We start from the raw sequence: 23,607 nt of genomic DNA on the forward strand, positions 1-23,607 counted from the left end.
CTGCTCATCATTCTCATGTTCCTTGGTGATCTTTTAATTGTGATGCCTGTGCTAGGTGGAAGTCCCACCACTACCTCGAATACTATCTTTCTCCTAGTTTAAGAAACCTAAAATTCTCCTTTTCAGCCTTGTCTTCCTAACTTGCTTCCCTTTTGCACTTTTCTACTATTTCCCAACCTCCCTTAAAATGATTTGAGAATTGTTCCGATATGTGCATCTCACGAGTAGAAATGAAATTTTTGTTGCTGAAGGCAAGTAGAAATGGTGCTGCTTGAACCTTTTGTTTTGTGAGATGAGACGATCAGTGATCTCTAGCCGTTGGCATGCACGTATTCATGGCAATGTTCAATTTTTAGTTTAGTCTATTTCTTTCAGTGAGTGCAGCATTTTGGAGCTCCAATAAATGAGACTATCAAATGCAGGGGGCATGAATTTGTCCCTGTAGTCTGTCAGTATGTGCTATCGAACAGAAGCCAGATTTTCCTCTCGTGCAAAAGAATTATTACTAGTCTTGTTTTAGCACATGTCTTGATGAAATGACGGTGGCAGAAGGCCAAGATTGTCAGTGGCAATTCGTATGCAGATTCTACAGACCTGAAAAGGAGGGTTAACGTAGAACATAGAACACTACAGCACAAACAGGCCCTTCGGCCCACGAGTTGCGCCGATCACATCAACACCTATCTATAACCCCCAATCCCATAAAACCCCATATACTCATCCAGAAGTCTTTTAAAAGACCCCAGCGAGTTCACCTTCACCACCACTGACCGCAGCCGATTCTACTCACTCACCACCCTCTGAGTGAAAAACTTACCCCTAACATCACGTCTGTACTTTCCTCCCCGCACCTTAAATCTGTGTCCTCTCGTAGCGACCATTTCAACCCGGGGAAATAGCCTCTGAGAATCCGCCCTATCCATTCCTCTCAACATTTTATAAACCTCTATCAGGTCGCCTCTCAACCTTTGTCCCTCCAGGGAAAAGAGACCCAGCTGCCTCAACCTAACTTCATAAGGCATGCCTCCCAGTCCAGGCAACATCCTTGTAAATCTCCTCTGTACCCTTTCAATAGCTTGAAAATGTTGAAAATAGGTTGAAAATGTTCAGAAAAATCGAGGGGATCAGCAGCCTGCCCAAAAAGAAACACTGCATTTTCTTTCCTTTGTACGTAGAATAGAATGCATGGAATCCTTACCCACCCCTCCACATGCCGAGGTATCGTTGTACAACTGCAGATTACCAGGCATGGGAGAGGGAAGCACTGCAGCTGAGCTTAATCTTGTCCCTGTCTGCCCACATTCACCCACACAGCACGTTTGACAGGGCTCACTGCTCTAACTCTGGCCACCTCTCCCCTTCACACACACTCCCTCCTGCCAAGCCCCAGATGCCAAATGTCAATTACAATACCCTCAACCACACTGGTTGAGATTAACTAACTCAATGCAGACCTGACACTCAGGCTACTTGTGGATTATGACTCAGCATACTATGCAATTATCCACTGGGGAAAGATCCTGTTTTAACATCAGTCAACAGTTGTTTTTTTAAAACAGTGAATCTATTAACCTTTTCTCTAATTTATCTCTTCCAGTTATCACATGCTAATGATTTGGGAATATTTCAGAACGTTTTGTAAAATGTGTCCAGTGTACTGGAATAACTGAGTGCTTGCATCAGGGAAACAGGCCAATTGGCTTGTTGTGTCCATGCTGGCTTTCTCTTCCCTATAGCCTTGCAGATTTTTTCCTGCTGGTACATACTCCATTTTCTTTTGAAAACCACAATTGAATCTGCCTCCATCATTCTCTCTAGCACTGTTTCCAGATTCTAACCACTCACTGTATAATAAAGATTTTCCTTATCGGACCATTCTTTTATTGTTCACCTTCACTCTGGATATATTCAGTATTTCAACTACTACTTCTTTTACTATGGCTTCTTCTTCATTGGTAAGGGCAGATGCAACGTACTCATTTACTACCTAAGTCATGCCCTCTGCCTCCAGGCAAGGAATCCCATGCATGGATCCCTTTCTTATTCCCTAATGGGCCCCACTCCTCATCTTACTTCCCTTTTATTATTTGTATGCTATAGAAAACTTTTGGATTCCTTTTAAGTTAGTTCCAGTATCTTTACATATTCTGTCTGCCATATTTGCAGAATCTAGTCATTCTTAGCACATCTCAATCATTGCCAAGTCTCTTCGTGTGTAAAGCCAGAATGTAAACCATTGTGGTCCAGCGTATGATATGCTACAAAGTGTAAAATTTAAACGTATAAAATCTCATTGCTTGCAAAGGATAGACTGTACAGCCTCGTCAATTACACCCTCATATTTTCAGATAATCTAATAAGTAATGAAAGTTCAACTTAAGCACCATGTTTTATCATAAGGTACCCTTTTCCTCAAGAGAAATAGTTAAACTTGTCCAGTAGGACTGGTTTAACAGTATTTTCCTCTCCGATTTGTTTTACATTTGTCACAGGAAGACCAATAAGTCAGACCAAACCCTGTTGTAGTCATGCAAATGAAATGCTTCCATTAATTGAAGTAGCTACATTGTTTCTTTCCCACACAATTTAAATATTGTTTTAAATTTCGGTGACACAGTGGTTAACTCTGCTGCCTCACAGCACCAGGGACCTGGCTTGGGTCACTGTCTGTGCAGAGTCTGCGTGGGTTTCCACCAGGTACACCAATTTCCTCCCACAGTCCAAAAGAGGTGCTAGTTAGGTGCATTGGACATGATAAATTCTCCCTTAATGTACCCAAGCCAGAGTGTGGCAACTAGAGGACTTTCACAGTAACTTAATTGCACTGTTATTGTAAGCCTACTTGCGACCCTAATAAATAAACTAAACAAATGTGTGGATGTAAATTTCAGAACTTGCCTGAGAACTGATCAAATGCCGGGTTCTGACGGGACAGTGTCGTACCAGTGGGTTTCAGATAAGAGAGAAAAGCAATCAATCTGAAGAAGATTCTGTCCTGACAAATTATTTGACTCTCTGATTCTTGTTGTCCTGGGGCCCCGTGACGTATCTAAGGAGATTATCTTATTGGTTTCAGGCTATGTTCCTCCGTTTAATGCCACAGTAGTCCAAAGGTTACTGGACCAAGGTGCTGTACTGATGGGAAAGACCAATCTTGATGAATTTGCAATGGGGTAAGAAGATTCCATGCGTTGAGTTACCTGAAGCAGATTCCTTTTTCTGGATATGTTTACAATAAAATAAGTGTATGTGAGCATTTATTTACATAAGGAGATATGGCAGTCCAGCAAATAGTAAACGTCACACTCCAAATTAACAAAACTTTATGGGAGGACAGTCAGTTAAAGATTAACCTTTGCGGCCGGGGAGTTTAACATTAACCTGCAGCTAGAAATGTACAGGGACTTTCTCGAAATGAAATTCGGGATGAATACTAAGGTCTGAGCTCCAACAGGAAGGAATCCATTTGCCACAGACTGACCATTGGTCTAGAGTACTTGACTCAGTTAATCCTATTATACAGCCTGGCACTCTCACAACCTCCGCAGGTCAGCAGGGTCCATGAACGTCAAGAGCATGTCATCGGCGTAGACCAAAAGGACCACCCTAATGCACGGCCAATGCAGAACCAACCCCAGCAAAGTCCTGCACAAGGGTTATACAGATGGTTACAGTTGGCCAGACACGGGGTAACCCTGACCCTCTTCTCTTCCAACCCAAAGGGGCACCATTAGGTACCTGTCAGCCTTAATTAGTCACTCTGTGGTGGTGCACAGATCAGATCCACAGACGAAATGCATCCCGAATACTTTAGGGTGGCACGTCGGCAGGGTGCTTAGTACTCCTGGCTCAGAGTACCAGGGACCCAGGTTCAATTCCAGCCTCAGTTGACAGTGTGGAATTTGCACATTCTCCCAATGTCTGTATGGGTTTCCTCCAGGTCCTCCAGTTTCCTCCCACACTCCAAAGATGTGTAGATTAGGTTGATTGACCATGATAAATTGCCCTTTAATGTCGGGGGATTAGCAGGGTAAGTATGTGGGGTTACGGGGATAGGGCCTGGGTGCAATTGTTGTCGGTGCAGGCTCAGTGGGCCAAATGGCCTTTTTCTGCACTGTAGGGATTCTATGATTGAACCTTCATAGCTGTGTGCTAGCTCTACTAGTGATCAATTTATTCTCATCTAACTTTCCTCTTATTTCCCCATACCTTTTACAATTTTACTACTTCAAATACTTACCTCATTTCTGTTAACTGATGTGAGTGATATGATATGCTTTGATGTTTAGATGGAGGTGATCTGGCTAGCCATACTTAAAAAGGAATTATAGTTGTTGTAACCACAAGTTACCCCCCCCTCTAGATTCAGGTGTTTCTCCAGCCACAGTTCAGGATGAGATGTTCCAGGAAATAATAAAGCCTCAGTGGTGTCATGCTGTAGTCTAAAGCTAAGAAACTGATAAATCATTATGCCCGTAATATCGCAAATTTCAATTTCCTAGGAGTGGGAGTATTGATGGCATCTTTGGACCTGTGAGAAACCCTTGGGGATATTCTGAGCAGTTCAGAGAGCAACTTGGACATGACAATGAAATGGATGATTGTGGTTGGGTGATAGCAGGTGGCAGTTCTGGAGGTAGTGCAGTAGCAGTTGCTTCGCGAACATGTTTTGCGTGAGTATTCCAATACTTTTCCTTCCCAGTTGTTTTTTCTGAATCCTCGGATATGTATTTTTAAATGTAGCATAATCACTAATTACTAACTTAAGATTTCAATATATCATTAGGCAGATATCTAGGAAAACTCGAGTCAATCTTCTAAAAACTGAGTTGGTATATTGTCATTTGCTTTGGCATGCTGGAACATTGCTTAAATACTCTGCTGTAGTGTTATCATCAGAACTTAAAAGAAAATTAATTTGTGACATTTGGCTGCGAGATCAGTATTTATCACTGGGGTACACTGGGAAAGTGGAGTTGTGATATGGACTTGCCGGCATTGGACTTGGGAAAGCACTGTAAGAAGTCTCACAACACCAGGTTAAAGTCCAACACATTTATTTGGTAGCACAAGCCACAAGCTTTCAGAGCACTACTCCTTCATCAGGTGAGTGAAGGAGCAGCGCTCCAAAGCTTGTGGCTTGTGCTACCAAATAAACCTGTTGGACTTTAGCCAGGCATTGTGAGACTTCTTGCAGTTAGAGTTGGCCCTTTACTGCACCTGCTACAGTTGTTTCATCGTGGTGTTTTGTAGAAAGTTCCAGGATTTTGACACAGTGATAATTTAAATTATTTATTTATTTGTTCATGGGATATGAACACATTTACTAGTTGCACACCCTTCTTTATTAATGTCATAAATTCCAGTGGAAGTCTTTTCATATGAGGGGATAATATTGACACAGGAGAGCTGTGACATGAAGTACTAATCGTACAATGTTTCTCCCAGCTCTTTAGGTTCAGACACAGGTGGTTCCACCCGCAATCCTGCAGCCCACTGTGGTATTGTAGGCTTCAAGAGCTCCTATGGCTTGCTTTCTCGTCATGGTCTCATACCATTGGTCAACTCTATGGATGTTCCTGGTGTTATGACCAGATGTGTAGACGATGTAAGCACGGTACTAGGTAGGTTAAATTTTAATGTTTTAAAAAAAACTATTTATATTTCACAGGACCTTTTAAAGCTAAGTGTGAGAGGGCCAAGAGCTCTCAATGGTGAGACATGTATGTAAAAATGCAGCTCGTAATTAATATAAGCAGGGGCAGGAGTGAACTAAAGAGCTCCTTGATCCAATTTAGCCATTCAACATGATCACTGCTGATTTTCTGCCTCAACAATATTTTCTCAGCCACTTCCTTTATCATTTGATTCTCTGAGAGATCAAAAATCTTGAATCTATTCAAATATGGAACATCCACAACACCCTGTGGGTGGATCCTTCCAAAGATTAACAACCCTCTGAGCGAAGAAATCTCTCATCATCTCAATCCTAAATAATCAACTCTGATCCAGACTCCCCAGCCAGGACAACAGTTTTTCTCTCTTTACCGGCTCAAGCCTTCTTCAGAACCTTGTATTTTTCTTGATCATTCATTTTTCCAAACTCCAGAGAGAATAGGCCCAATTTACTCAGCCTCTCATCATAGGCAACCTCTAATTTCAGGAAACATTGTAGTGAACTTTCGCTGTATTACAGAAGGTACAGGAAAGATTTACTGCAATGGTTCTATGGATTGAGAAACTTCAGTTAAGTAGATTGGAGAAGCAAGGGTTATTCTCTGCAGAGAAGAAGAGATTGTGAGGAAATTTGGTAGAGCTGTTTAAAATCAAGAGGGGTCTAGGTAGAGTAGATGAAGAAAACTGTCCCCATTGACAGAAGGCCAAAGAACCAGAGGTCACTAATATAAGGTGAAAGACAAAAGAACCAAAAGTAACATTCAGCGAGTGACTAGGATCTGGAATGTGACATGAGAGAGTGGCAGGGGAAGATTCAATCTTGGCTTTTAGAAAGGAATTAAACAAACTTCTGAAGAGAAAAATGTTGCAGGGCCATGGGAAATGGGGGCTACTCATATTCTAGTAAAGTAAGCCAGCAGGGCCTTGGTTTAACTCGAACAAAGCACCCCTCCCTCTGCACCACTTTAAAGTAGCAGCCTAGATTAAAAGCTCAGGTCTAAAGTGGAATTTGAACTCTCAACCATCCAATTCACATACAAGCATGCTGCCAACTGAACATGATTTCCCTTTCACAAAATCATGTTGACTCTACCTGATTGACTCAAGTTTTGACAAGTGCCCTGCTATAGCATCTTTAACGATTGCTTCTAATATTTTCCCTATGACAGATATTAAGCTAACCTACCTGTAATGTCCTGCCTTCTGTCTTGCTCCCTCTTTGGAAAACAGCAAATGTTTTTTTTCAATCATAATTTCCCAAATCCAGGAAGTTTTGGAAAATTAAAACCAATGTATCAACCATCTCATTAAACACTTCTGTTGAGACCCAAAGATGATATCCATAGGACCCAGGGATTAGTCAGCCCGCAGTCCAGCAATTTGCTCAGTACAACCTTTCTCGTGATTTTATCAAGTTTCTCCCTGCCTTCCATTTACTGATTGACAGCTATTTCTGGAATGTCATTTGTACTTGTGAAGACTGAGATAAAATATCTGTTCAATTCACCCGCATTTCCCTACTTTCCAATATCATTTCCCCAGGCACATTTTCTATGAGACCAATGCATATTTTTTCTTATTTAAATATTTACCGACTCCAAAACCTTCATGCCCTTCCTAAAGTATGGTGCCCAGAAATGTGAACACGATACTCCAATTGAGGCTGATCTAATATTTCATACAGCATTCATATAACTTCCTAGTTTTTGTAATGTGTGCCTTTATTTTTAAAGCCTAGGTGCCCATATGAATTATTAAATTGTTTGATATCTTATTCTACCATCTTCAAAGTTCAGTAAAGGTATTACCATACGCACACCCCCCCACCCCCCACCCGCACTGTCCCACCTGTCTCTCTCTTCTTGCACCCCTTTTAAAATTGTGCCATTTAGTTTCTACTGTGACTCCTCAGTCTTCTTACAAACCATATCACCTCTCATTTTTCTATGTTGAATTTCAACTGCCCATGTTTTTGTAAAGTTTATTTATTAATGTCACATGTAGGCTTACATTAACACTGTAATGAAGTTACTGTGAAAATCTCCTAGTCGCCACACTCTGCCACCTGATCAGGTACACTGAGGAAGAATTTAGTATGGCCAATGCACCTAACCAGCACGTCTTTCAGACTGAGAGAGGAAACTGGAACACCTGGAGGAAATCCACGCAGACACGGGGAAAGCATGCAGACTCCACACAGACAGTGACCTAGCCGGGAGTCGAACCTGGGTCCCTGGAGCTGTGAGGCAGCACTGCTAACCACTGTGCCACCCACCCACTTCATCGGCCTGCCAGTGTCCTCTAGAACTGAAATTCTTGATGAATCCAGTTTCATACCGATAAGGTTACATCATGTAAAGCAATCATGTTTCCACAGTAGAAACTGGCCTGGATTCCAAAAATACCATCAAGCACCCTCCAGGAAAATAGAAAAGAGAAGCCAATTTCTCATCTCTGCTAGGAGACAGTTTTTGAGTGGTACAGTGATGGAGCAGGAGCAGGTCACATACACTCTTCCTTATGTGCCAGACAGAAGGAAATTAAAGTGGGGAAAGAAAGAGAAAGCGGAACCAAAAAAAATGGAAGCATAATATCTAAAAATAAGTTGTCTTATAATCTGACCATCATTACCTATTTGCCACTTGTGCATCTGTAAATTGCCAGTTTGGTCATTCAATGTACTGTGTACTGAGTGATTGCTAGCTTTGGACTATGTTTTTAGTAACTTATGCTGTGATTCTGCATTAGGTGTCCTTGCTGGGCATGATCCCAAAGATTCCACCACCATACAGGATCCGTTTGAACCCTTTGAATTACCTGACGAGATAGATGTAACTGATCTACGTGTGGGGATTCCGAAGGTGAGGCCCATCCCTGCTTAGATTTGATAATCCCGTTGCAAGGTGAAATCAATTGAACTTTCACAACGTATTTCCTGATTGCGTAAGTTCTTCAGATTAAAGGACAACATTGCAGCACCTTTTTAAACTTCCTTGTTTGTATTCATTGACTGGTGGGATGTTGGTGTTGGGAAATGCAACCAGTGTTAAGCTGTCAGTGTTAAGCACAACATCAAGGCCCCTCTCATCTCTGTCTGAGAAAGACTGCCAATTTGTGTCAAATAAAGCAATGCGTACTGTCTTGGTCCTAACTGAACTCATTCCAGCCAGTAGACAAAAGGAAGTTTCATCCCATCAGCACTGGCTGGGTCTGAGTTCAGGCCCCAGTGTCTAACTAACAATCCCAGCAGGGTACGTTCTCCATCAAACCAAATACTTCTCTTTTAAGCCAGAAGAAATAAAGAAATTTAAAACATTCTTGCCGGTCATTTTAAGCTGGGCAGCACGGCGGCAGCGGTTAGCACTGCTGTTTCACAGCGCCATGGACCCAAGTTCGATTCCCAGCTTGGGTCACTGTCTGTGTGGAGTCTGCACGTTCTTCCCATGTCTGTGTGGGTTTCCTCCAGGTGCTGAATGCACCTCATCACCACACCCTAGGGTGGCTAGGAGATTTTCACAGTAACTTCATTGCAATCTAAATGTAAGCCTACTTGTAACACTAATAAATAAACTTTAAACTTTAAAACTTTAGGATCTTTTTGAGTATCATTTCCATAGCAAAAGGAGTCATATTTTGGGTTGGGATGAGCCTAGCAATTACACTTCACTGAAACCTACGTTCAGCTTAGTCATTGGGCATTTCTCTTCAAACACAGAAACTGGCATTTTTTTTCCATAATTAGAATTCAGCAGAGAGCTGCCAACATTTCCTAACCCATTCTAGCCAATGATAGAACAGTATTCAATCAGTACTAAGTTAGAAGATGCCTTACTTCAATCTAAACATCCTATTAAAAGTTACTTTTAAAGAAGCACACACAAAAAAAAAGTTCTTTCCTTAGGACTTGAGGCAGTGGCATTATTGCTGGATTGGTAATCCAGAGATCCAGGTTAATGCTCTGTGTTTGAATCCCACCACAGCAGATGGTAAAATTTGAATTCAATTAAATTGAAAGTCTAATGATGGCCATGAAACTGTTGTTGTAAAAACCCATCTGGTTCACTAATGTCCTTTAGGGAAGAAAATCTATTGTCCTTACCTGGTCTGGCCTATATGTGACTCTTAAATGCCCCCAGGAATGGGCAATTAATGTTGACTCAGTCTGCAAAGCCCACCTACCCCACCATCACCGTTCTGCTTTAAAAATGACTAATTGGTAAGCTCTGATACTGTGATTCATTTTAATTGAATTATTTCAATTTATTGCTAACTCTTCTGTCCTCACTGTAAATATTAACATATTCCTAGAGCTGCATAAACTAACGCTGGAAGGCACTGACAATTCCCACAGTCATTGCAGGAAACAGACTTTGCTTTATAAAGGGTCAGAAAATGAAGTCAGGTGACTGGCACCAACATTTTGATAACAAGATCCCAACCGTTATTTGCTGTTCAACCCAGCAATTAGGTTGTTACCCCTGTATCAAGATAGCTTTGATCAAAAGCACACATGATATCCTCTGTGGCCATGACAAAGGTAAACTATCTCACCTTGTTCTTCTCAACCTGTCTGGAACCTTTCACACAACTGACCACCACATCCTCCTCTGTCACCCAGTTGGACTGAACTGCAGTTACATAGTTCCATCCTTGGTGATCTATTTTCACACACAGTATGACTGTGTGGCCACATTCCCTTCCAATTCCAATTTCAAGTCTGCTGATGACACCATATTAGGTTGGATCTCAAACAATGACAAAATGGAGTAAAGTGTTGTAAAAGTTTTATTTATTATTTTCACAAGTAGGCTGACATTTACAGTGCAATAAAGTTACTGTGAAAATCTCCTCGTCGCCACACTCCGGCGCCTTTTCACATACACTGAGGAAGAATTTAGCATGGCCAATGCACACAACTAGGCCTAGTTTATTACGATAAGCTGTGCTTCTAGCTCATGTTGCTCTGCTTAAAAAAGGCTCAAAAAGTATTCTGGGAAATTATAGGCTGGTAAGTTTGACATCAGTGGTAGGTAAATTATTGGAAGGAGTACTAAGAGATAGGATCTACAAATACTTGGATAGACAGGGACTTATTAGGGAGAGTCAACGTAGTTTTGTGCGTGGTTAAACATGACCTACCAATCTATTAGAGTTTTTCGAGGAGGTTACTAAGAAAGTGGATGAAGGGAAGGCAATGGATGTTGTCTATATGGATTTCAGTAAGGCCTTTGATAAGGCATGGAAGGTTAGTTGGAAAGATTCAGTCGCTAGGTATACATGGAGAGGTAGTAAATTGGATTAGACATTGGCTCAATGGAAGAAGCCAGAGAGTGATAGTGGAGGACTGCTTCTCTTAGTGGAGGTATCAGTGCTGGGTCCATTGTTGTTTGACATCTATATCAATGATCTGGATGATAATGTGGTAAATTGGATCAAAAAATTTGCTGATGATACAAAGATTGGAGGTGTAGTGGACAGTGAGGAAGGTTTTCAAAGCATGCAGAAGGATTTGGATCAGCTAGAAAAATGGGCTGACAAATGACAAATGGAATTTAATGCAGACAAGTGTGAGCTATTGCACTTTGGAAGGACAAACCAAGGTAGAACATTCAAAGTAAATGGTAGGACTCTGAAGAGTGCAGTAGGACAGAGGGATCTGGGAATACAGATACATAATTCCCTAAAAGTGGCATCACAGGTAGATAGGGTCGTAAAGAGTGCCTTTGGAACTTTGGCCTTTATAAATCAAAGTGTTGAGTATAAGAGTTGGAATGTTATGGTGAGGTTGTAAAAGACATTGGTGAGGCCGAATTTAGAGTATTGTGTGCAGTTTTGGTCACCTAATTACAGGAAGGATATTAATAAGGTTGAAAGAGTGAAGAGAAGGTTTTCAAGGATGTAAGCTGAGTTACAGAGAAAAGTTGAATAGGTTAGGATTTTATTCCTTGGAGTGTAGAAGAATGAGGGGAGATTTGATAGAGGTGTGTAAAATTATGATAGAGTGAATGCGAGCAGGCTTTTTCCACTGAGGCTAGGGGAGAAAAAAACTAGAGGACGTGGGTTAAGGGTGAAGGGGGAAAAGTTTAAACGGAATATTAGGGGGGGCTTCTTCACACAGAGTGGTGGGAGTGTGGAATGAGCTGCCAGATGAAGTGGTGAAAGTGGGCTCACATTTAACATTTAAGAAAAACTTGAACAGGGATATGGTCCAGGTGCAGGTCAGTGGGACTAGGCAGAAAAATGGTTTGATTCCGCTGATAAGGGCCAAAAGGCCTGTTCCTGTGCTGTAAATGTTCTGTGGTTCTACTCTTACGTTCAATGCTCAGTTTTTGTTTTTCTGAAGTAGGTGACTTGTGGGAGATACTAAATAAGGGCCTAATGATAACCCCTCCCGCTTAAATTAGAGAATAAGTTGGAAAAGCAGGCGCCAGGGCTGTTCTCACTTAATAAGTGAGACTGGAGAAGAGACCCCCCCACCCCCACCAAAAAAAATCATTTGAGAACAGTTTTTCAATTGAGGGATGAGATTGGGTATTATTCTGAAGTCCTTCAAATCCTCTCTAATGCATCCATCTGGAACCTATTCATTAAAACTTAAAAACAAATTTCCCCAGTTGATTCTTCATAATTAAAATGCTTGATGCAAACTTGCCACACAACTCTAACTTCTTACCTATTGGTATGAAATAGGTGGGATCAGATATTTCATTTTTCCTGTAATTAACACTCTTCTTGCTTGTTTTGAAAGGAATATCATGCCCCTGGGTTGTCCACTGAAGTACTGAGATGCTGGACAAAAGCCGCTGACCTATTTGAAAATGCGGGTGCCAGAGTTGTTGAAGTCTCCCTCCCTCATACCCAGTATTCAATTGTGTGCTATCACGTCCTCTGCACAGCAGAAGTAGCATCAAACATGGCGCGCTTCGATGGACTAGAATATGGTATGGAGCAGCAGTGGTATGGGTAAAGACAAGTTCATGCAATCTGTCACCTCAGTCAGACAATAATTGCTGTACATGTGTAGAATTAAGAACACTGTCCAATGAATAGATGTGTCATAACTTCAGAGTGATGTTAAGACCTTTTTAAGGTGAGTGGAAAAATTAATTAGGAAAGTGAACGCGTTTTAAATGGAAAATCAAGATGTCCATTCAGTGTGAGCCAGTCAGTAACTGGCAAAATCATGGATATGAGCTAAATTGAACCAGGTTAGAAAGGCTGGCTGGCATCATGGAGATTTAAGATACTATTTCATCTTTATGCCAACAAAAATTACCCATCCCCAGGGAGAACCCAACTATATTTCTGCCAGTTTGTGAATCTCGATCTGGGTGGTGTCAGTATACAATTTTTCAAACATATCGAAATAGATAGGCAGGAGAAGACCAGCAAATCCATCAGATCTGCCTCCACATCTTGATGGACGGAGCACATTTCTAAACATTTCCTATTCTATTGCTATACGATAATTTCTCCCTTGCTTTCCATGACTACAACGGTTTAAGAACTGTTGTAATCATGGAACGGTTCACCACCTCACGGGCAATTGGGGATCATAGAGGTTTACAGCATGGGAACAGACCTTTCGGTCCAACTTATCCATGCTGCCCTCTTTGTTAACCGCTAAGCTAGTCCAAATTACTCATGTTTGGCTGATGTCCCTCTATACCCGTATCGGCAATAAAAATGCTTGCCCAGCCAGTGACACCCACACCCCATTAAAGAATAACACTGTTCCTTATTTCAAATCAAATCAAATCAAAATCAAAATATTTCAACCCTAATAACAAATGCAAACTGTGTTCCATTACAGCAGAAACCCTATTTGGTCCTTGCTCATTTTCTACAAAGAACTATTTCTGGCAGCAGTCACTGAGTTCTATAAGGAGCATAAAACATTAACAGCTTTTCCTTTCCAAATCGCATGTGATAAAACCAATTGTATCGCCCAACCTGATAGACATCATCTAAATCATACTGAACATCCAACCTGAAACCTCCTGCTCTCCATGGTTCATCCACTGACTGAATAAACTGAACAACCCAGGGAAGCATCACCATTGTTTCAACCTGATCCATCACAACATACGAGAACAGCTAATATTTTAAAAGTTATTAACAAAGTGCTGAAAAATAAGAAGTTAAAAGCTGTCTTCTATGCCGTGACGAAGGACTGACAAAGCTGAGCATAGACTAGGAGACTGATGGAGTCAACCTTCAATCTGACCCTGGAAAAAAGACTGAGTGCATTCACCATATCCGTGCCCCTCCTGATCTTATACACCTCTATAAGATGGCCCCCTCAGTCTCTGACGCTCCAAAGAAAAATGTCCTAGCCTGTCTAATCTCTCACTATAACCCAGTCCCTTGAGTCCTGGCAACATCCTTGTAAATCTCTTCTGCACTCGCTCCAGTTTAATAACATCTTTTCTATAGCAAGATGACCAAAACTGAACTCAATACTCCAGGTGCGGCCTCACCAATGTCCTGTACAGCTGTAGTGTACCTTCCCAACTTCTATGCTCAGTACTCTGACTGATGAAGGCTCAATAAACAGTTTTGCTTGATGCATATAAGCAGAGAAGCTGAATATGAATCCCAATGCTGCTCCAAACATATTGAGCATGTTGGCTGATTGCTCATCACTACTGTTTGGCTGTGCCTGCCTCAATTACATCATTTCAACCTCCTGTTGCCCTGGTGCTAATTCAGCTGCCAGAAGATTCCCCTTTTAAAACCTTCTCCCAGGAAAATGCAGATACCAGGAGCTACCCACAAGTATATCAAAACTAGGAGCAAGAGTAGGCCATTTAGCCCTTCGAGCTTGCTCTGCCATTTATTATGATCATGGCTGATCATCCAATTCACTAACCTGATCCCACCTTCCCCCATCTCCGTTGATTGCCTTAGCCCCAAGAGCTGTATCCAACTCCTTGAAAGCTGAAAATGTTTTACATAAGAACATAAGAAATAGGAGCAGGAGTAGGCCATCTAGCCCTTCGAGCCTGCCCCGCCATTCAATAAGATCATGGCTGATCTGTCGCTGCTCAGTTCCACTTTCCCACCCTCTCCCCATAACCCTTAATCCCCTCTCTTATCAAAAACCCATCAACCCGCGTCTTAAAAATATTTAGCGAGGCAGCCTCCACCACTTCAACGGGCAGAGAATTCCAGAGATTCACCACCCTTTGAGTGAAGAAGTTCCTCCTCAACTCCGTTCTAAACCGCCCCCCTTTTATCTTGAGGCTGTGCCCCCTCGTCCTACTGTCTTTTTTGAGCGGGAAGAGTCTCTCCACCTCTATCCTATCCATCCCATTCATCATCTTATACGTCTCAGTGAGATCTCCCCTCATTCTTCTAAACTCTAACGAGTACAAGCCTAGTTTATTCAGCCTTTCCTCATAGCTCAACCCCCTCAACTCTGGTATCAGCCCAGTAAACCTCCTCTGCACTCCCTCCAAGGCCAAAATATCTTTGCGCCTCTACTGCTTTCTGTAGTAGCGAATTCTACAGGCTTGCCACTATATAAATGCAAGATCTTTACTCGTAATTTTGCAATTTTTCACATTTTGACATTAGAAGCTGTTCAGTTAGCCTAGAATAAACCAGTGAAACTGTAAGAGCACAGGGATCCCATATCCTGGCAAAGAAATGCAAAAGAACCAGATTCATCCTCAACACAAAAGCAAAATACTGTGGATGCTGGATATCTGAAATAACAAAAGATGCTGAAAATATGCCACAGGTCGTCTGTCAAGAGAGAAAATAAGTTAATGTTTCAGATCGTGACCTTTCATCAGAACCAGGTTCTGAAACACTAACTGATTTTCTCTCCACTGGTGGTGCCAAACCTGCTGAATATTTCCAGGAGAGAGAGGGAATGGTTTGAAGAGAGAAGTCCAGAGCTTTGGACTTAGATATCCAAAATCACGTTTGCCAATAGCAGGTTGAAACACTCAATTGCCAGTTGTTTTATATTTGTCACTTGTTTGACAATGGATACTTGTCCATTAAACAATCAGTGACATTTGTACTGTTGACGTATCTCATTCTCCGGTTGAAATGATGTAATTGAGGCGGGCACAAAGAAAGCATGTTTACCAACTGCTGGAGACATCTGTTACATATCTGCAAATTGCAATGGTATTCTGCCCTGTTATTGATTACAGACCTTTTTATTTAAAGGACACCGCAGTGAAGTCAAAACTTCCACAGAAGCCTTGTATGCAGCAACGAGACATGAAGGATTCAATGATGTTGTCCGGGGAAGAATCCTGGCAGGGAATTACTTCCTTTTAAAACAGTAAGGGGGGCTTCTTACTCACCTTCATGCTGGCGGTTTCCTAAAAAACATCACTGGTTTTAATGTGCCTTATCTCTTATCATGTGGGTCAAGCACATTCTTTAACATGTGGTTAGCAATTCAGCCAAGAGGCTGGGTTCAATTCCGGTCTGCGTGGATTTCCTCCAGGTGTGCCAGTTTCCTCCCACGCTCTAGAGTTGTGCAGGTTAGGTTGATTGGCCATACTAAATTGCCCCTTAGTGTTGGGGGGCCATTTAGGGTAAATACATGGTGTCAGGGGGAATAGGACCCTGGGTGGGATTGTTGTCAGTGCAGACTTGATGGGCAAATGGCCTCCTTCTGCACTGTAAGGATTCTATGATTCTAAGTAGAGAAAATTAATTTTTCTACAATTTTAATTCAGTAATAATGTTAATTAAATATGCATTTCTAATTTAAATGTTAGTTTATCTAAGCTGAAAGAAGTCTCGCATCTGATCAGAAGGTAGTGAGCATATAATTTAGACTAATACTACAATTCAGTACTGAGAAAGTAGCCTCAAGGAAGTTGCTATCCTTGAGATAAGGCATTCAGCTGTCTGGTTATTATGGGACACGGTAAAGTCTCATAGAATTATTTAAAAAGGGTTTGCAAGATGTCCTGATTAAAACTTTTCCCTCGCCAGCAACCATGGGAAACAAATTTATTCATCTTTAATTCATACATGCAGAAACCTGAGACAGTTGGAGAGGCAATGGTGAGGTGCTATATAGATCATAGAATTCCTACTCTGCTGGAGGAAGCCATTTGACCCATCGAGTCTGCACCGACAGCAATCCCACCCAGGCCCTATCCTCGTAACCCTACATATTTACCCCGCTAATCCCTCTAACCTACGCATCCTGGACACTAAGGGGCAATTTATCATGGCCAGTGCACCAAACCCGCACATCTTTGGACTGAGAGGAAACCGGAGCATTTAGAGGAAACCCACGCAGACATGGGGACAATGTGCAAACTCCAGAAAGACAATGATCCAAGACCAGAATCGAACCCAGGCCCCTGGAGCTGTGAGGCAGCAATGCTGACCACTGTGCTACAGTGCTGCCCCTTCAGATAATTCAGTGTTAGATTTTGAAATAAAAAATATTAATTTGTTCAGTTTCTGCACACAACTTATTAGTGTGGGAGAGAGGAATCACCTACATTACTGTCACATTAAAATGTTGTCACTGTGGTGTTGCAACATTGTGTTTCTTTATCACTTTTTCTATGATATAAATGGTCTTTTTATTTCCTTGTTGAATTATCTCAGGAATTACGATCAATTTTTTGTAAAAGCCCAGAAAGTGAGACGTCTCATTGCCAACGATTTTCTGAAAGTATTTCGATCTGGCATTGATGTCCTCCTTACACCCACGACTCTCAGTGATGCCTCCACATATCTTGACTTTATCAAAGAAGATAACAGGACAAGGAGTGCCCAAGAGGATATTTTCACACAGTCTGTTAACTTGGCAGGTACGCGTGGCACTTTCCATACCAGACTCTGCAGATTTTGACCTAGAGATGATTTAAAAAATATATATTTTTCACTACTTTCCATGAATTACTTTATACATCTTTAGTAGTCCATCTAAACATTTCATATTTCTTTTGTTTGCTCTTCATTAAAGAAAATACTCTGCCATCAATGGGAAGCTGCTTAATCACTGTAGCCTAGATATTCCATTGTTGGTGTAATTTGGGCAGGAATGACTGTCAACTGTCAGAGTGGTGAATCTCTTTGCCGCAGAAGGCTGTGGAGGCCAGGTCATTGAGTGCCTTTAAGACAGAAATAGGTAGGTTCTTAATTAATAAGAGGGCCAAGGGTTATGGGGAAAAGGGAGACAAACAGGGATGAGAAAAATATCAGCCATGATTGAATGGCGGAGCAGACTTGATGGGCCAAATAGCCTAATTCTGCTCCTATGTCTTAGGGCCTTATTGGGGGATTTGTACCTAATACAAGTGATTTGCAACCCATAAGAAAACCTTGGACAGGTACATGGATGAGAGGGGTGTGAAGGGATATGGTCCAGGTGCAGTCAGTGGGACTAGGCCGAAAAATGGTTCGGCACAGCCAAGAAGGGCCAAAAGGCCTGATTCTGTGCTGTAATGTTCTATGGTATCCAATTTTCCATGGCCAATATATTGGCATAATTTAGGATGTAGATCTGAACAGATTTAGGGAGTACCCTAGTGGTAGGAGCACACAATTACTCAAATTAAATTTAAAAGGACATATATGATTTATAAAATTCTAAAAGCCTTTTTAAATAAAACCTAAATGGAAATTTTAATCCATGAGTAGACTGAAGGGGCAGCTGATATAGAAGAGACAATGTACAACAGAATTAAGTCCATAGTGCCCACGGGTCCCCAGATAGACCCTATGCAACATTGTCTTCAATCCACCATGTAGATGATGCTGTACAAAAGGATAGCAAGGTGATGTTCAGCGCCATCCCCATTGGTAACCGTTTCAGTGTGGCTGGTATTAATTGGCAAGCCTCAGATGATTGCTTCAGAACTGGGCTGGCATATCCAGTTAATATTAAACAATCATAGAATCCCTACAGTATAGAAGGAGGCCATTCAGCCCATCAAGTCTGAATTGACCACAATCCCACCCAGACCCCACCCCTTAACCCCATGTATTTACCCTGGTAGCCCCCCTGACTCTAAGGGATAATTTAGCATGGTCAATCCATCTAACCCACGCGTCTTTGGACAGAGCACCCAGAGGAAACCCACGCAGACATGGGGAGAACATGCAGACTCCACACAGACAGTGACCCGAAGCCGGAATTGAACCTGGGTCTCTGGCGCTGTGAGACAGCAGTACTAACCACTGTGCCACCGTGCTGCCCAATTTTTTGTGGGAATAGCAGGTATTCTTGTAGCATTTGGCACACCATCACATCAGCCTCCGTGCTGACCCAATAAAAAACAGTTACCTTCAATTATTTCAGGACAGGGAGGAATTTAGCAATATATAGAATAAAATCTGAGAGCAACATGATGGTTCTCTACATTTGCAGCAGTATTGCGGGTGGAGAGGAGGGAGGGATAGGGTCAAAGGGAACTGAGTATTTAAAAGTATTGGGAATGAGGCTCAGAAGGAAAGATACAGGCTGACATTGGGCACTATTGTGACAGTGTTTTGGGGAAGAATAGTATTCCTCCTATATTCCCCTATATGTCACTAATGAGGACTTTTGAAATATTATGCACATATTTAAAAGAATGTTGGTGTGTTTATGAGCTCCCTTAAGGTCAATCCTGTGATGGGTGGCTCTACCTATCAGGGATTTGTTTTTTCAAAAATACCATTAAAAATATTGAGAGGAAAAATGCTTGGGGTTTTTAAGCATACATCTTGTAAAACACTGATTGAAGCAGATATTTTTATTGATAACAGATTAGTTAACATTCTAAGTTTTGCCATTGATCAGAAATTGAACTGGACCAGTCAAAAAAGTACAGTGGCGACAAGAGCGGGTCAGAGGCTGGGTGCCCTGCAGAGAATAACTCATCTGCTGACACACCAAAGGCTGGGCACAGGGTACAAATTTGGATGAGTGGAGCTACAAAAATATGAGCCTTGTCACCATCCAAGTCAAAGCAGCCCACTTGATTGGCACCCCATTTATCACCCACTCCCCACCGATGCACATTGGCAGCAGTGTATCACCTACAAGATGCAACTCACCAAGACTCCTTCGACAGCACCTTCCAAACCTGCGACATCTGCCAACAAGGCAGGACAAGGGCAGGCACTTTGTTTGCTGAGTTTGCAGATGATACAAAGATAGGTGGAGGGACAGATAGTATTGAGGAGGCGGAGAGACTGCAAAAGGACTTGGACAGGTTAGGACAGTGGGCAAAGAAGTGGCAGGTGGAATACAACATAGGAAAGTGCAAGTGGTGGGAAGAATAGAGACATTGACTATTTTCTAAATGGGGAGATAATTCAGAAATTGAAAGCGCAAAGGGACTTGGGAGTTCTAGTTTAAGATTTAAGGTTAATTTGCAGGTTGAATTGGTAGTTAGGAAGGCAAACGCAATGTTAGCATTCATTTTGAGAGGACTAGAATACCAACGCAGGAATGCACTGCTGGGGTTTTATAAGATCAGACCACACTTGGAGTATTGTGAGCAATTTTGGGCCCCATATCTAAGGAAGGATGTACTGACCTTGGAGATGGTCCAGAGGACGTTCAGGCAATGAGAAATCCATTTGTGTTTTCATATAGCCAACACTTGAAAATTAATCAATATATAACTAAAAGGCTGTGATTTTCCCTAAATATTTGGAATCTGCATCCAGGACAATGCGTTTGTTGACTAAACACATTTTTTTGAAAGATTTGAATAACAAGATTAATGGTTAGCAGCATTGGTAGAAATGCTATTCTTGATAATAACACCACACACCTCAGCATCCATCCCTCACAATCCGGCCTTCCCAATCATCTCCCAATTCCCATAACCACTGAATCCCAGACTCTAAAAGCTGGCCCTCCTCCACCTTCCCAATTCCTCAACTCTCCATTCAGTTCAGAACGTGTGTCTTTGATCTTGCAAAGTTTATCAGCCATTTCTGCCATCTCGGCATCCTCGTTGTTAAAGTTTTTTATTAGTGTCACAAGTAGGCTTACATAAACACTGCAATGAAGTTACTGTGAAAATACCCTAGTCGCCACAGTCTGGCGCCTGTTCGGATACACTGACAGAGAATTATCATGGCCAATGCACCTAACCAGCACGTCTTTCGGATTGTGGGAGGAAACCAGAGCACCCGGAGGAAACCCACACTGACACATGGAGAACATGTAGACTCTGCACAGACAGTGACCCAAGCCGGGAATCAAACCCAGGTCCCCTGGTGCTGTGAGGCTGCAATGCTAACTACTGAGGCACTGAGGTTTGTGTATAACTTGATTCCTGAGATCTTAAGACATGGTGGAAGTCAACCCCAAAGAAAGCACCGAATTAAAAATGAATAACATAGAGATTTAGATACTCCTGAGCTTATCAATTTTACACACACAAGCTGTTTTCAGTTTTATCCAGATCTATGGTGGAACAGGTTGAATATGGTCAGTGGCTCAGGATCAATAAGGACCAAATATCTTGTTTCCTTTTATAATGATAAAATCAATTGACAAAGAGAGACTTTTTTCATCATCCAAAAGGCAGCACATAGATTTAATCACTTTGAAGTGCAGTGATTGTTCTTCAGTCTGCAAATAAGGGAGATATTTTTCACTAATTGAGTGAAATAAATTGCAGAGCAACCAGGAAAAGGTAGAGAAGATAGGACAAACTCAATACCTGTTACAGAAAGCCAGCATCCAGGTTCGAATCCCACCACGGCAAATGGTGGAATTTGACTTCAGTGAAAAAACATCTGGAATTAAGAATCTACTGATGACCATGAAACCATTGTCGATTGTCAGAAAAACCCATCTAGTTTAATAATGTCCTTTAGGGAAGGAAATCTGCCATCCTTACCTGTCTGCCCTACGTATGATTCCAGAGCCACAGCAATATGGTTGACTAACTGCCTAGGCAACTAAGGATGGCAGTAGTTGCTGGCCAACCAGTGATGCCCATGTTCCACAAATGAATAAGAAAGAAGACAGTGGGCTGAATGGTCTTTTGCTGTAACTATTCTATGACTTCCTATGTTCCAGATTTTTTTTTTACTGTCAGGGAATGCTACAAAATGAAGCAACTGAAAGGCAAGGAAGTAAAGTCAAAGCATTATGAGGTTGAAACAGATTTTGTTTTCATCTTGTAAATGTCTTAATCTTCCTTTTCAGGTTTGCCAGCTGTAACAGTCCCAGCTGCTCTATCGAGAAGAGGATTGCCGCTAAGCATTCAATTTATTGGACAGGCCTTTTGTGATAGGCAACTCCTGACAGTTGCCAAATGGTTTGAACAACAAATCAAATTTCCACACATTAACCTGCAGGGACTGTTAAATAACTGCAGCGAGCTCCACAGTCGGAGCTCTCTGACATTTCCCAAATCTTGATGGTTCTGACAGTTTAAAAGCAGAAACATAGAGGGAGCAATGACCTAGTGGTATTATCGCTGGACTATTAATCCAGAAACTCAGCTAATGTTCTGGGGGACCCAGGTTCAAATCCCATCACGGCATCTGGTGGAATTTGAATTCAGTAAAAAGTATTTGGAATTAAGAATGAATCTACTGATGACCATGAAACTATTGTTGATTATTGGAAAAACCCATCTGGTCCACTAATGTCATTTAGGGAAGAAAATTTGCCATCCTTACCTGGTCTGGCATACATATGTCTCCAGAGCTAGAGCAATGTGGTTAACTCTCAACTGCCCTCCACTGGCAACTAAGGATGGGCAATAATTGCTGGCCAGCCAGCGACACCCATGAATGAATAAAGCAAATGACATTTTCTTTAAAAATTGGAGCTTGGGTGTCACAAACAAGCACAGCACATGTTCTAATATTGTAAGATGGAATGGAAAATATGTTTTTTTTTCTTATTTGTGTTTTTCTTTTTGCCTGTGGGAACGAGTTGTTGGAAAAATGTCTTTAATTTTGTTTTACACTGAACTGCCAGGAGAATCGAACTGAAGTTGGCTGCTATGATAGATTATTAACACCGTGTTTGAGAGTCCCATAAGAAGATGTGGATCAGTGGCCATATTGGGACACTGCAAGAGGATCCCATCTGTTTGAAAAGATGCAAGGTCGGTTGCACCAGTCCCCAATGTTCCAGATAAAATTCTGGACAGGGACACCCCATTGCGTTGCGTTGTGTTGATGAGCCATGATTTTCCAAGGAAATACAATCCTGTATTGAGTTACCATAAGAGTAGGAGCTGAAGTAGGTCATTCGACCCATCAAGCTTGCTCTGCCATTCAATGTAACCTGCGAGGGAAGTATCTCCCTCCCATCTATTGTGTCAGAACTTCTGAGAATTGATGTGAGAAATCCTCACGTCCTGATGTTGATATGAAACCTGTGAAAGAAGCTTCCTTCTGGAAGAGAATCTAGCACGTTGACCTAATTTCTGTACAACAAACACATCTAGTCAGTGAATAGTAGTGCTGTGAACTCAAATTTAATTGACATGAAAAAGTGCAAGCAAACTGCCAAAAATCAGTGGTACATTATTATGTCTATTTTACATGGATCTAACGCAGTATGTTTTGGAAAAGAAAGCAGTTGTCTGCCTGACGTATCCTTTTGCTGATCTATGTCTGCACTGTCAGTTATATATGTAGGAAATCAACACACAGCAAAGCTTCCAGGTTACAGTGTATCTCAGTTTTTGTCTCCCTGCTTTTTTTAAGACAAATAAATATTTATGTTTGGTGAAACTTGTTCATTTAGTTGTTGCACTCATATTATTGACATTCTTTCAAGTACTTGGATCAGACAATGAATTGAGACAAATTTGGCTGTGATTCTATGGAGGGAGGATGGTGTATTTTATAGAATCATACAGCACAGGAGGAGAACATTCAGTCCACCATGTCTATACAAGCTCAGGGAAAGAACTGTCCAGTTAGTCCCATCCCCTCTTTACCCATAGTCCTGCATGTTTCCCT

The 23,607-nt window shown here is 41.7% G+C and overlaps 1 protein-coding gene across 3 annotated transcripts in view; it reads left to right on the top strand.

Annotated features, from left to right (window-relative positions):
• The window catches only part of qrsl1 (glutaminyl-tRNA amidotransferase subunit QRSL1), a 39,820-nt gene extending 16,472 nt beyond the window's left edge, over positions 1-23,348 (top strand). For all 3 annotated transcript variants that reach the window (XM_080192836.1, XM_080192839.1, XM_080192838.1), the window contains 8 exons: positions 3,077-3,173; positions 4,503-4,673; positions 5,449-5,624; positions 8,425-8,537; positions 12,425-12,617; positions 15,862-15,979; positions 17,275-17,480; positions 21,830-23,348. In XM_080192836.1, the coding sequence (XP_080048962.1) occupies positions 3,077-3,173; positions 4,503-4,673; positions 5,449-5,624; positions 8,425-8,537; positions 12,425-12,617; positions 15,862-15,979; positions 17,275-17,480; positions 21,830-22,044 (1,289 nt within the window). In that variant the 3' untranslated portion in view covers positions 22,045-23,348. The remainder of the gene's footprint in view (positions 1-3,076; positions 3,174-4,502; positions 4,674-5,448; positions 5,625-8,424; positions 8,538-12,424; positions 12,618-15,861; positions 15,980-17,274; positions 17,481-21,829) is intronic.
• Positions 23,349-23,607: the final 259 nt, after the last annotated feature.

Source organism: Carcharhinus amblyrhynchos, chromosome 7 (genome assembly GCF_965287045.1).
Source record: "Carcharhinus amblyrhynchos chromosome 7, sCarAmb.v2.hapA, whole genome shotgun sequence".
NCBI lineage: Eukaryota > Metazoa > Chordata > Chondrichthyes > Carcharhiniformes > Carcharhinidae > Carcharhinus > Carcharhinus amblyrhynchos.